Here is a 13,857-nt window from a genome sequence, read left to right as displayed (position 1 = left end):
CAAAATAACAGCTGAGTTAGATGGAATTATGTTATATGTTTGCTTCCATTTTTGTGTTAAAGGTCACCGCAGATGCATTTTTGACCCCCATGTCCACATGCAACACAGGTTTCTTACCTGAACACTGAAGAAAAAATTTGTTACAAGTTACCTGTCATGCAGCAAAATTCACTCACCTCGGGTCCTGGAAGCCCATGTGGTCCTGTGATCTGCGTTCCCTGCAGAAATTTCACAGAAATTTACTTTTTCCTTTCTCTGAGGGTTAAGGTTTGCAAAAACTGCACATTTTTACAGAAAAGCATTTTTACACTGACTTCAAGTAATTTATAATGATGCTATGAGAATACTGCTGAAGAGACCTCTGTAGTGCAAATGTTTGAGGCTGCAGGAGTCAATACTCTGACGTCAATACTTTGAAGAAATATCAAGTACAAATGTATCTGCCAGCTTAATGAGTCTGATAATGAAATCCTCTTGAGTTTATCTAACATAAAGTTTAGAACATTATTCTTTAACCATGAATTTGTATTGTGCATTTGTGTGAAACTTATTATATGTAATGATTTGTCTTTTATCTGGAATCTGTAATAAAGTTCTTATTGATTGTTGGGTCAATACAGGATGTTTGAAGCCATTACTAATATTTAAGGGTAAAAAAGACCTGATAAAAAATGTAAATTACTTTTACCATTACAGTTGTATATTGTGTTGTATTTTATTCCTCATGTGAAATGCAGCGGTGGCTTTTTAATGCATATGACCAATAAATTCTTCCTTAAATTCTCTAAAGAAAAATTTTGAAATAATTTATGGATAAAATAACGTTTTACTGACATCAGTAACGTAAGTGTTTGGTTTATTCAGCAAATAAAACACAAGAAAAACCAAAGCACGTCTTCACATGGATGCAAAAATTGTATAAATATCCAATATTGCCATAAAATAATCCAGATAATTAATTTACAAAATATTTTAATCCACCCAGAGTTATTAGAGGACAGTAACCACGGTATGAAATGAATGGCAAAATCTTTGATGGTGTTTATATCTTCATATCATCTATTCTAACATGTTGAGCTCTCTGGTAAACAAACTATGTAACTACTACACTGTTTCTACATAACATCATCGCTGCTGTCTTAAGTCTTAACACATGCAGCTTGAAATTCTTCTTCTTATCAAAATCAGGTAATATCTTGTCGACATCAGATGGATGGAAAATCAAGTAAACAAGACTACGGATGCTGTCGAATGGTCTTTTTTTCTTTTCTTGGAAAACTAGGAGGAAACTCGTAACTGAGTGAAATGACCCAGAAGTATCAGCCATATGAGAAGTGTCAGTCATGATAAGAGTTGGTCGATTTCTTTAAATGCTTTGGAAAAGTTCTTCAATGCTTCCATTAAATCAGTCATACATACAGTTCTGTCTGTCTTCTATCTGTGTACATGTTGCTACGGTGTTTGTAAGCACAAACCCCCATTGTAGTTTCTGACTTGTTGTACAGGAATGTTGAAAACTCGGATGTGCAAATGTAATGCAGTATAATTACAGTCGGATTCTCTTATATTGCAGTTTTCTTTTCCTAAGTCCTTGGGAATTCTCCTTCACATCTTTCTCTTATCGTTTCCTAATAACTTTTCCTTGACCTCGATGGAAAAGACCTAGGACGTATTTATTTTGACTTTTCGACCACAGACAAAGCATTTGATGCTTTTCTTGTCTTGACAGCTTTTGTTACTCAATGCTTTGGAATTGATTCAAACTGTAATAAAACATTTTAGGGACGACATCCTCCCTGTGGTTGTGTATGTTTTTAAGCCTGTGTGTGTTTTCCTTACCGCTCCCAAAATGCCCGGCTCTCCTTTTTCTCCTTTTTCTGGAATTTCCTAATGAGAGGAGAAGGATATGGACACGTTAACAACATTAAAGTAGCACAAATGGTCTAATTTTATATTGTCTACAAAGGATTTATTTATATATAACTTCACAAGATCTTATGTGTCAGATGGTTTTGGACGGTACCTGTGCGTTAACAGAGTACTCTCGTTCCCTCTCGGCCGGCCCGTAGCGATCTTCGTATTCCTCCTCGTACTCGTACTCGTTCACATGGTCGAAATCTGATGTGTTGTCGTAGTCTTCATACTCTATGATCTGTCCAACAAATATACACAGAGATAAATCACCAGGGCCATAAAGGGAAATAAAAAAACACACAAAAACAAGCTCACACTCAAGAGTCTCACCTCATACTCTGTGATATTAGGAACTGCTGTCAACGTGGAAACGGAGATGTCTTCGTAAAGGTCGCTGTAGTCAAACTCCTCGAACTCCTCCACCACATGCTTCTTAGGTACTCTCTCCACCTGACGACAATAAAGAATCAAACAGAGGTGATGCATGATATAAGCATGTGTTACATTTTATTTATACATACACAGAACAATGTAATGGATTAACCTGCTACCGCTACGACTGTAGAGGATATCATCATATGGCATCATATGAAACTAGACAACCCAAGAAATCCACTCCTACCAACCGTGAAAGTGTTACACTCCAAATAAAGGCAAATTTTGGCTAGGGAAAAATTGTCATGGCCATTTTCAAGGCCTCCCTTGACTTCTCACCTCAAGATGTGTGAAAGAAAATGGGTTCTTTGGGTTCCCACCTCCCATTTTATGTCTATCCCATGCAGTTTGGGGCCAGAAAAATGTATTTTTCTTGCATTTGATACAAATGTGTTATCTTCGCCTATGGTAAAATGTCGGTATGAGGTGAATATAAATGATAAAGTGAACAGTTTTAGGAAAAAGAGGATGTCTATAAAGCTATCAGATTCCTTTCAGTAGTCCTTTCTGGTTGAGAGCTCTGTTACATGAAAGATGTCATGAAGAAGCCAAGAAATCCATGGCAGAAGTACAGGTCAGTCTTTTCATGTTCAGGAAAGCTTCACCCGAGTGTCATTAGACTACACATATATTTGTCCGTTGGCCGATTGCATTTTCTAATAAAACAACCGAACACAATAAAACCAGTTGAGTCCTGGAGCTGTAAGCCAGGACCATAAATCAAAACAGCGGAAGTGGATTTGAAACCTTTCCCAGGAGAGCGGAGCATTGGCACAGAGAGCCTGGCAAAGCATGAAGAGTGGAGGATAAAGAGAAAAAGAGAAATATATAATAAGAAAGAGAGGGGTTAGATCTCAGTAGACACTACTGGGATGATTTATTACTTTATCTGAAAATGGAAGTATCTCACAGACAGCGAGGAAACAAACAGCTCAGGCCCCTGAGTGATGCTTCTCAAACTGAAACCATCAGTGAGATATTTGTGTGCTGAATATCTGACTCCCCATGGCACCAATCTTCCTTCACAGCCCACAGTGATCTTTTAATTTATGCGGGAGGATTTTTTTCACGTGTGAATATATGACTGAAAAGTAATTAAACCATTCGTCTTCTTTTGTCAGATCTGCCCTGTAAACTGTCCATAAATACTTGTAATAGTTTCTCCTCTTACAAATGAAACCTTGAGGGGCTCCTTTTCGTTTTAAAAACGACAGTCTGGATTTACAACATCCAACACCTGAGATGCCTCGCAGCGTGTGTTATGTGTGGAATGGTCCAGGTAGGCTGAAAGACTTTAGGGGGGTCCCAAATGTGGTTTAACTCTCTCTCTCTCTCTATCTCTGCCTTCTGTGATTGGCTGTGAGATGGGGGCTCACCTCCTCGGCCTCTGCTAGTATCTTGTCGTAGGGTAAAGGGGCGTCGCAGTCTGGGATGTAGTCCTGACAGTACGTCTCTGCTGCTCGGGGGTCATCGACGATCAGCAGCTGCTGGATGTCTCCCTGTGGCACAACACACACACACACACACACACACACACACACACACACACACACACACACACACACACACACACACACACACACACACACACACACACACACACATACACACAAAAACTGAGCTGTGACTCTACATGAATGAATCAGATCAGGAATGCACATTATGTCACTGCTCCTCACTGTACAATATGTCATTAATTAGGGGTGTCACATGTCCGAGAGAAGAATAACAACATAACGCACAGCAGACCGGTTGCTTTTTTTCTTATTTTTAATATTATGACCTCATTCTTATAAAAGCACATATAAGTAGAAGTAAATTAATTAATAGAAAGCACAGAGGTGTGGGATTTGTTTTGAATGTGCAGAAAAGTTTTGAACATGAGCAGAAATCTCAGTGAAACACTTATGAGCTATCAAACATAACATTAGATAACATTAAATGACAGAAGTTGATCTACAGGAGAACAAATATTTGGTAGCAAAAGAGCCTTATTGTATTGAATTGTCATAATCTGCCTGCATTCTATCGTTTCTATATTAATAAATAAAGACATTTCCAGCATAATAAAATCCATAGAATTCAGGAAAAGAAGTACATTTCCTTAATATGTGTCCCCATCAATGTTGAAATCATAACTATGCATGACTTGACAGACATGTCCTAAGCATCTGTCTCCCATGTTTTTATGTTAGACTGTATGTTTTCATCTATTCAGATCAAAGTGAGTAAACTGGCTGTTCTTTTATCGTTGCTCTGCAGTCAATCCTCCCCAGAGCTACAGTCTCAAGTGATGCACATCAAGTCATCAGACGGACAAAAACTCTTTCTCCCTTTTGTTCACACATCATCACACATGGAGGGGAGTCCAGGCCGAAACACGGGCTGGGAGTTGTCCAGTTAAACAGATGGACCACCTGACACTCCACGAAAAACAAAGGTCAATGGTCTCTCTTGGGATCTGCGAGAATGACCACACACTGCTGAGGACGCAACAGACACAGAACTCTTTAAAGTCTACAAAGACTTTACACAGCTGCAGATTTGGAGGAGTTTTTCCAAGGAGCTTATTGTGAGTCATTTTACTGCATTTTGTGATCTTAAGCAAGAATGTGTTGATTACTGCGATAACTACTGAAGAGCTAGAGGAATAACTCATATTATAGGAAATCTACAAGACTTTGCATACATCAAAATCATCTGCATCTTTGTTAAGTTCAAAAACACTGAAGGTTTTGGAGCTGAGGTAAAGGTGCAGTACAACCTCAAGGCCACTGGAGGGCAGTGTGAGGAGAAAAGCCTTTACCATTATTAATTTGTAAACATTTGACAGATAAATCAAACGAGCAGCAACAAGCAGGGACACTTCCTCACCACACACAATTTTTCTTTTTTTTTTACAAAAGTTGAATGGGTTTATACCTAAGAAAGTGAGACAGTGTCATCTCCGTTCACTTACCACCTACATGTCTTTTTTTACATTACACACACACACACACACACACACACACACACACACACACACACACACACACACACACAGTAAATGCACACACCTCGAACACGTCTTCGTCCAGCAGTCGCGTTCCAAACACGGTGACCCCCTCAGTGCTGACTTGGGGGTCGTGACCTCTGAGCAAGTCCAGAGTGTCCAGTTTGACACAGTCCAGGTAGAGAGTCACCGACTGGCCCTCCACACTGTAGGCCACTCTGTGCCACCTGGCAGGAAGCAGAGAAGAAGAAAAAAATCACTTACTGTCCAACTCTTCTTTCCTGATGAGGTTTTGTGTCAAATCTTGAAACAAAAAAAAGTGTGTGTATAGCTGCCTGTGTGTGTGTGTGTGTGTGTGTGTGTGTGTGTGTGTGTGTGTGTGTGTGTGTGTGTGTGTGTGTGTGTGTGTGTGTAGTTACCCACTTGCCATCAGCCAGGTTGATCTTTCTAAAGGTGGGGTACAGTTCTGGAGGCGGCTGACCCTCGTTGTTCTCGTACAGGAAGACGGGAGAGCGGCCGATCTCCACGCCAAGCTGCTGTGTGCCCTGAGAGGCAGAAGGAACAAGGGATGATGGGAAAAGGGGGACGTAGTTTTCATGATAGACAACAGCAACAAAAAAACTCTTGACGATTTTCAGCGAGTGTTCTTTACATTCAGAATATACTGTATGTTGATTTGTGTAAATTACACATCGCATTTACATAATATTTACATTAAATATGTAATATTAACATTTTGGGCAAATTAAGCAAAACAACCTGTGATGCTGACCCCAGTAGAGAGTCCTGCAGAGTGCATGGTTGTCTGGTGTTTGTTTTTTTTGCTCAAGGTCAGTCTAATATGTTAGTAAAGTGGACAATTTCCCCTTAGTATCTGATTAAAGGAAGAGGTTCCCTTTGTTATAAACTAAATTCCAGCTGGATATGTGCCGTAAAGCAGACAGAAAACAGAGTCGTTAAACATTCAGCGTGAAGTGTAAGTTTGGTTTTCAACATCCTGACGTAGCGCGTGGGTGTGATGCGTACCTGCGAGTCGTACAGCGAGAGGAGGAAGACCTGTGAGCCTTTCACAGCTCTGACTGTTGTCATCACTGAGAAGTCCACAGGGAACGGGGAATCTGGAGAAAATTCACACAAACACACACACACATATTAGAACGCAGGCTCTCAATGACCAAATATATTCACACACCACACACTCGGTTATTTACTCCATCCCACACAGAGATGTATTACCGGGGAACAGTTGATTGGTGGGCGCGCTCAGCTGAATCTTCTTGTTGATCTTGAAGGAGAGGTCCGTCACCTCTCGTCCCTGCCTGCTGGTGCACAGTCCCGACTCCAACGACACGCCCTCCATGTCCTCCGACAGCTCCAGGACCTTCAGGACGTCAACAGGATTGGCTGCGAAGAGACAAGAAACAGTACGGCTGAGTGGACTGGTGGGTTCGATCTGCTGTTCCTCATCAGGGTATCTATGCAACGCCAGATACCTTCATTTAAGCTTTAAGCTAATGAAAGAAAAAGCCAAATTTATTGCCCTTTCAGACCCCAAAAAAGATCTGCACAGTCACTTCAGAAACACACAAAGCCCCATACAAGCCACATACAAGCCCCTTTCCCACATGGACTGAACCCTAGACTTATCTAGGCATCACCCAAGGAGCTGTATGTGAGAACGCAAATGTGCGAATCAGTTGGATGGGACATTAAACATGCTTTACCCTGCAAGCTCCCTAGTATAAAGTCTGTGCAATGTCCGACTGAGTCCATGTGTGAATAGAGTCGATCATTGTCTAGAGAATTCACAGCGAACGAGTGGGCGAGTTGATGTGGTTTTCTATCATGTGACTACTGCAAAGCTGGAAGAATACAAAACATCCAAGGGTGAAGAATTAGACAAAAATGCCAACGAAAGAAAATCTAACTGGAGAGAGGCAGAGATTTTTAGTCTTCTCTCACTATGGGAAAGGACAAGTGCACATGAAGAAACATCTGTGCTTGTATCTGAGAGATTTTCGTCAATGCTGCCTTGGACGGCCTTCTGTCCCAACCCTGGCTTTACAGAGCTTTGTGGGAGACTTAAATCCATACATTAGGACCCTTTGATATGAAAGAAAAAAAACCACTCTCACCATTACACTTCAAAAATGAAATAAGATGCAGTAAAAAGCCAGGGAGGAAAAGTCTGTTTTAAGTTGCTTTTTTTCACATACTGTTAGACTGGCTAATCACAAAGCTTTTTCCCTTTGATTGACGGATACCACAAAGGGAAGACACGTGTGTAACCAAAGTATAGAGAAGAAATAAAGGCTTGGATAGGAATCAGAGGATCTGATGTTTGTCTGGAAGATAAGCATCGCATTGTGTTTGTAATAAAAGATAACAGGAATCTTCGACCTTTGATCAAGTTGTCTACGTCGTCACCTTTAGTTTTACTGGCTTTACTCACTTAATTAAAACAGCATTCAAATATTTGACCAAAACTACATTTGAGAAGTCCTCTTATACTTGTTTTTAAATCTTCATAATTAAATCTTGTTTACATCACAATGGGTCAATCACTCTACAGAGCTTTTATAGCCTCTTTTAGCTCGTTTTGGAGTTTTTTCTGACTCAAAACCTTCTCTTATCAACCTCTCCTCCAGCCGAGCAGAAAGACATTTTCAGCAAACAAGCTCTCATGAATCCACTTTTGCATTTCCTACCGAATAATTTGACTTTGATCAAAATCAAAGATTCTGAGCAATGGTACAAATACACAAATAAAACTGACAACTTCCTGTGAATGAACACAACTGGTTTTTTTGCGTGATGTTACCTCTGAGACATGTGGGTGATGCCAGGCCTATAATTATGCTACCTTGTAAACAAACTAATGAAATACTTTTATCAGTCGGACCATGTGCTCTTCTTCTGTGTCTCTCTCTCTCTCTCTCTCTCTTTCTAGGACACATACCTGTTGCAGAAGCTTAGTGTGTTCCCATGATTACGCCCATATTGTAACTGACACATGCATTAGTCTTTACACAACAAAATCTTATACCAGAGGGCAGAAAATAAAACGTGTTATGTCAATGGTACAAAACAACCCCAAAAGGGATATTTTTCTAAGGATGTGGCCAAAATCATTGCATGAGCAGAAATGCATATCATACGCACGCTCACATTCTTTTGAAATGCTGTCGACAAGATGGTTACAGAGATCTGTGAGATGGACTAAGCAGAAAAAGGTGGGATGTAAAGAGAGAAAAATGTGAGAAAGGGAGAGATGGGGGTAAAGAGGGGAAATAGAAGGAGTAATAGATGGCAGGAGAGAGGAGGGCATGCCTCTACTGGTGGGGCTCCTTTTCACACGTATTTCTGGGGCTTACGTAAACTCTCCATCTGCTCTGCACCTTTCAACACACACACACACACACACACACACACACACACACACACACACACACACACACACACACACACACACACACACACACACACACACACACACACACACACACACACACACACACACTTACAGGTTGGCATAACGTCTGAGTGCCAGATGTATTTGTTGTCCTTTTATTCTTGTTCGTCCGACTGCCAGCTGGACTGCTGGCATTCAGTCAGTGTGTAATGATGTCTTTTTGTGTGCAGTAAGGCATCGTATTATTTACTGATACAACTTAAACTACACTATTAAAACTTTCTCTAGCTTCACGAGCAGAAAATCCTCTGTGAAAAGTTGTTAATTAGATTTTCAAGCTTTAAAATTGTTCACTGCAGCTTTAAAACACAAGATATACACTGAGTGACCAGAACAATAGAAACACCTGTGCAATGTAATGCAATGCAACAGTCCTGCAGTGTGTTTACCGTGAAAGGTTTGTTTTTTGTTAACTATTACTGGAATTTTTCTATTTCTGTATTCTGTGGTACAGTTTGAAGCTACAGTTTTTGGGCGGTGGTGGTGTTTTGAAAGGGATTTTGTTTTATATTTTGCACATCTCAGTAACATAAATGGAGTAGCAAGGATATAATGCAATCCAATACACACCGCAGGCACATAATGACTGGAAATAGAAGGAAAAAGCAGGCCTGGCTCTGACCCGAGGCAACAAAATCTACCTATCAGCACCTTTAAGAGTAAATAAAGCTCACTTTATTTTGTTAGATTAATCGATTTGGTACAAACAACAAAGTGTAAAAACGTGTAAACAAAAGTGGTGGTTTTATGGGAGGTTATGTGCCGGACTATTTCTTGGCCAGGCAAAGTTTCAGAGGCGGGCCAGCTGTTTTTCCCTGCATTCAGCGTTTACGCTAAGCTAGGTTACTTGGCTTGGTTGCAGCTTCATATTAACCATACTGACATGACTGTGGGATCATCAGGGTTAATTTAAATAATAAAAACATAAAAAATGTGGGCTAGCAAAGAATCCAACAAAAACTGCAACACAAAAGAAAATATCATTCCAAGGGCGAATTCACAAAAGGATCGCACAGCTTTTGCTGCCGCTAACCCTGCACAACTGAGACATAACAAAACTGTGTAATTCTAAAAGCACCCGTTAAAGGGTGATGTGCACCTCCAACTGCTCTGGCAAGCAAACAGTGTGTCGGCACTCCTGTGCTATTTGCATGTATTTAAATGAGGTAATATGCAGATATTTAGGGAAAAATTGCATACATATGAGCCTCATTACAAATAACAGTCCAAATCACAAAAATCAGCTTTGATAGCCACACGCAGTTAAATTAAAATTCTTTATTATTTCAGGGAGTTTATGCTAGCTGAAGCGTATTTATAGGAGGTGTCACCACCCGGACTGCCCAGTGATCATGGCGGCAGTGATTGCATCGTCACGCTCAAACTAATTTATTTTAGGGGTGCAGTGACAGCTGTGTCATAAAAAATAAATGAGCTCCCTTACATGTTCTACTCCATTTTTGAAAATACATCAGTAAAAAAAAAAAAAGGTTAATTATATAAGCGACTAAATTAATTATTTCTTCACTCTCCCTCTGCAATAAAAAGGGCAAATTGTACTCAGCTGCAACACTTTACGGGACGTGTTTACGCTGTAATATCATTAGCATGATGTCTTTTGTGAATCGGCCCTTGAGACGAGGCAGGCAGCGGTTTGCAAGTGATGCACAATTCATACTTCTTTCGATAGAATATCCATTCTTAGTGAATTTGCGGCTCAGGGTTTCTGAGTTTGATCATTCCAGTAGATGGATTCTGTGTGGTTATGCTGCTCATGCATTGGTTCAATTAACTGTCACACATATCCAGACAGGAACTCGTATTATTCTTATCATCTTACTCTCAGCAAGACAATTATTGCTTCAGAATCCTCCCACACGTTTTACAGCACTCTGGTGGTATTCTTTTTCTGGTCAATTGTTAGCATGTCCAGCTACTAACACTCTTTTTCTTAAAGCCCCCACCCCAAAAAATGCTAGAAAGTCACTCCTGGTGTTCAGACATGTTGGAGCCACGGTTAGATTTAAGGTGACATTGCTCCTGACACTCATAAGCAGTGAGTACTAGTGAGAGGGGTTTCAGTCGTACATACCAGAATAGAAATGATCTGACATCTGAATGCAGCAGAGGACAAGACGAGACATGGAAGCGCTCTGCTCATCTGCACTTAAACACATCAGGTGCTGTTTCCCCTTTGCGGTTGATTCTCAGCGTGCACAAGAACAACACAACTTCCACATTAAGTGGGCCTCTGCACAAACACACACACGTACACGTATTGTACGTATACTGGGCTTTACATACACAAAGTGGTATTCTGGTCTCAATCAGCTACTGCTGCTGTTTTCCCGAGGCTCTAAGCTGTGGTGTTCAGGGGCAACATGATCAACATGCAGACACATGCAAAGCACGTCAAATGTAAGCCTCAACATAAAGCAGAGCAACTGTGGTTAGAACGCAAAGATCAACAAGAAGAATGAACTAAGATAGATAGATAGATAGATAGATAGATAGATAGATAGATAGATAGATAGATAGATAGATAGATAGATAGATAGATAGATAGATAGATAGATAGATAGATAGATAGATAGATAGATAGATAGATAGATTTCAAATCCAGTCTGCTGAAGTAAAGAGGACAAAAAACTGATAAATGTGCTTCTTTCTAATAATATTTGACTGTACTAGACGGATGTGCTCTGATCCAAATCTTGCTCTACCTATACTGATTCAGTAACCTCATCTTATTTTCCATATACCAGTGATCTCTCTCCAAATAAACAATCTGTAATCCACACTTTGTGAATTGGGATGATTTCTTTGTGAAGTATGTAAATGATACACTAGATTCTATCATGATATTGACGCAAAAAAACTCTACGTAATGGATGGACGGATGGATGGATGGATGGATGGATGGATGATGCAAGTGTTGAACTTACAAAATGCTGTCTGACAATTGTGAATTGTGTATTGTTTTACTAGAGGTCCATCTCTGTTCCAGGTTCCACATCCACACATACAGGATATGTGCTCTATAAGTAGAGCAGACACACAAACAACAAACAGACAACCTAATGGACACCATATTAGAAAGACTATGGATTTTCTTCTGGAAACCAGATGTGTGTCTGTGTTTGTGTGTGTTTACGTGTATGTGAATACTGGGTAAGTACTTTTTTTTTGGTGTACATGTGGTGTTCTATGTGTTTGTGATTAGTCTTCCATTAACTCAGCAATGACTAAGAATCCAATAACATGCCTTTTGCAGAAACAAGAACACACACACACACACACACACACACACACAGGGTTTCAGATCCCCCACAGAGGATTTGCCCCGGGTGCCTGTCATTGCCATCCTTTTCCTCTTTCTCGCTCTCTGCTTCTTCTCTCAAACGTCTGACACGACTATCTTTGGAGACTGAACCAACAAAGAGGGAGATGAAAACCAGAGCGGTGGACGGGTGAAGAGGGAAGAATAGGATGGAGTGACCATGTGTTTGCTTTCCGCCCAGTTCAGCTGGCTCTGATCAAAGAACCACACTGGATCGTCTGACACACACACATACAGAGACATAACAGACATAACACACACACATGCATTTACTTATATGAATCCTTAACATCAGCAGCAGAGAGAGTGAAGAAGAAGCGAGCAGACAGACAGACAGACGTGAGCTCCTTATCTCCTTCTAGGAATCTGAGGCACATCATCTTCAAGTCCCAACATCTCGTGATCCTCTCTCTCCTAAAAAAAACCAAAGTAAGATCTCACAGACATTCATACCAAGTCGACTCTTCCTCTCCAACACAGATCAAAGAACGCATCAATATTTGTCAGACACGGGGCTCCAACTCTTCAAGGACAGCTACACTTTGCTTTTTGTGGCCATGTGCTCTGTTAGCGTTGGAGGTTGCATCATACAGTGTTTTTTTTTTGGGGGGGAGAACAAAGAGTGAGCTTATTTTCTAAGAAAAAACTAATTTATAGCCCACAGACCTACTGTGCCAAAGTGCAAAGTGATAAAAAAAAAAATGGCAATATATAAACTTCCAGTAAGATAAGATAAGATAATCCTTTATTAGACCCACAAAGGGGAAATTTGCAATGACAGTGTATCAACTGTATTTTAATTCGAAATGTTTTTGAACACTTCTGTGTACCACATGACGTGTTTAAGTTAGAAAGCCAAGCGTGAATCACCGTGTCTTTACTGGATCAAACTACATAATTAATGGGGCGACACATTACGCCCTGTGTCAAGTCAGGTTAATTACATGCAGCGGTGGTTGAAACATCTGGGCAAAAGGTTTTATGTGACTGTGAGTTTGGTCTTGAGCAAAAGCAAATTATGTGTTGCAAAGACGCAACGTGATAAAATATTTCAAAATAAAACCCTGGCAATGCAGTAAAGAATATCTAACGATCCTCACGTGAAAAAATAAGCATGATGTGATGAAATAACTGTTTCAAGCCAAGGTGTCTTGTAGAAACAAGCAAATTAATAACCAAAGTACCAACTACACGCCCATTGACATTAATGAGCAGTCTAACGCGACTTGCTCCGCACATCAAATGACTACTGATGCTCTTCTTCATGGACTATTGGTAAGCTGATCATCTATGACTTAACAGCTTTTTAACATCTTCAAGTCATTCGAGTCAACACGTTCTCACTCCGAAGTCGTCAAATACGGCAGCTTGGTCAGTGGCCATACGCTTCAAACTATGAACCTCGAGGTACACCTCTAGCAAAAGCTTTGCACGTGTCAATTTCCGTTTGTTACATGCATGTCATTTAAAATAAACTACTGTGTTCACAGGAAAAAACTTGGGTTAAAATAACGGTGTTTGTTACGTAGTTAACTACATTACCTAAAGCACGTTTCGCAACTCGTTACATCTGCAATGTAAGTTTAGTTTGCTACGCAACATTAAACACGTCCACGTTGACTTTTGGTTTCACTCGGAACAAGACGTAGGTCTCCTGGGTGAAAGTCCTGTGTTTTTGTCACTGATTTCCCTATGCAAACTTCT

The 13,857-nt window shown here is 40.3% G+C and overlaps 1 protein-coding gene across 1 annotated transcript in view; it reads right to left on the bottom strand.

Moving 5' to 3' along the window:
* LOC129095345 (collagen alpha-1(XI) chain-like) overlaps positions 1 to 13,857 on the bottom strand; it is a 39,984-nt gene that overhangs the window by 20,952 nt on the left and 5,175 nt on the right. The window contains exons 2-10 of the mRNA XM_054603754.1: positions 6,578 to 6,745; positions 6,368 to 6,459; positions 5,765 to 5,886; positions 5,406 to 5,568; positions 3,726 to 3,848; positions 2,245 to 2,364; positions 2,024 to 2,152; positions 1,840 to 1,887; positions 177 to 218 (exon numbers count right to left, since the gene is read on the bottom strand). Of these exons, the coding sequence (XP_054459729.1) occupies positions 177 to 218; positions 1,840 to 1,887; positions 2,024 to 2,152; positions 2,245 to 2,364; positions 3,726 to 3,848; positions 5,406 to 5,568; positions 5,765 to 5,886; positions 6,368 to 6,459; positions 6,578 to 6,745 (1,007 nt within the window). The remainder of the gene's footprint in view (positions 1 to 176; positions 219 to 1,839; positions 1,888 to 2,023; positions 2,153 to 2,244; positions 2,365 to 3,725; positions 3,849 to 5,405; positions 5,569 to 5,764; positions 5,887 to 6,367; positions 6,460 to 6,577; positions 6,746 to 13,857) is intronic.

The sequence above is a fragment of the Anoplopoma fimbria genome, chromosome 9, assembly GCF_027596085.1.
Source record: "Anoplopoma fimbria isolate UVic2021 breed Golden Eagle Sablefish chromosome 9, Afim_UVic_2022, whole genome shotgun sequence".
In the NCBI taxonomy this organism is placed as follows: domain Eukaryota; kingdom Metazoa; phylum Chordata; class Actinopteri; order Perciformes; family Anoplopomatidae; genus Anoplopoma; species Anoplopoma fimbria.
The sequence above is the reverse complement of the archived record's forward strand: the minus strand, read 5'-3'. Positions and strand labels throughout refer to the sequence as shown.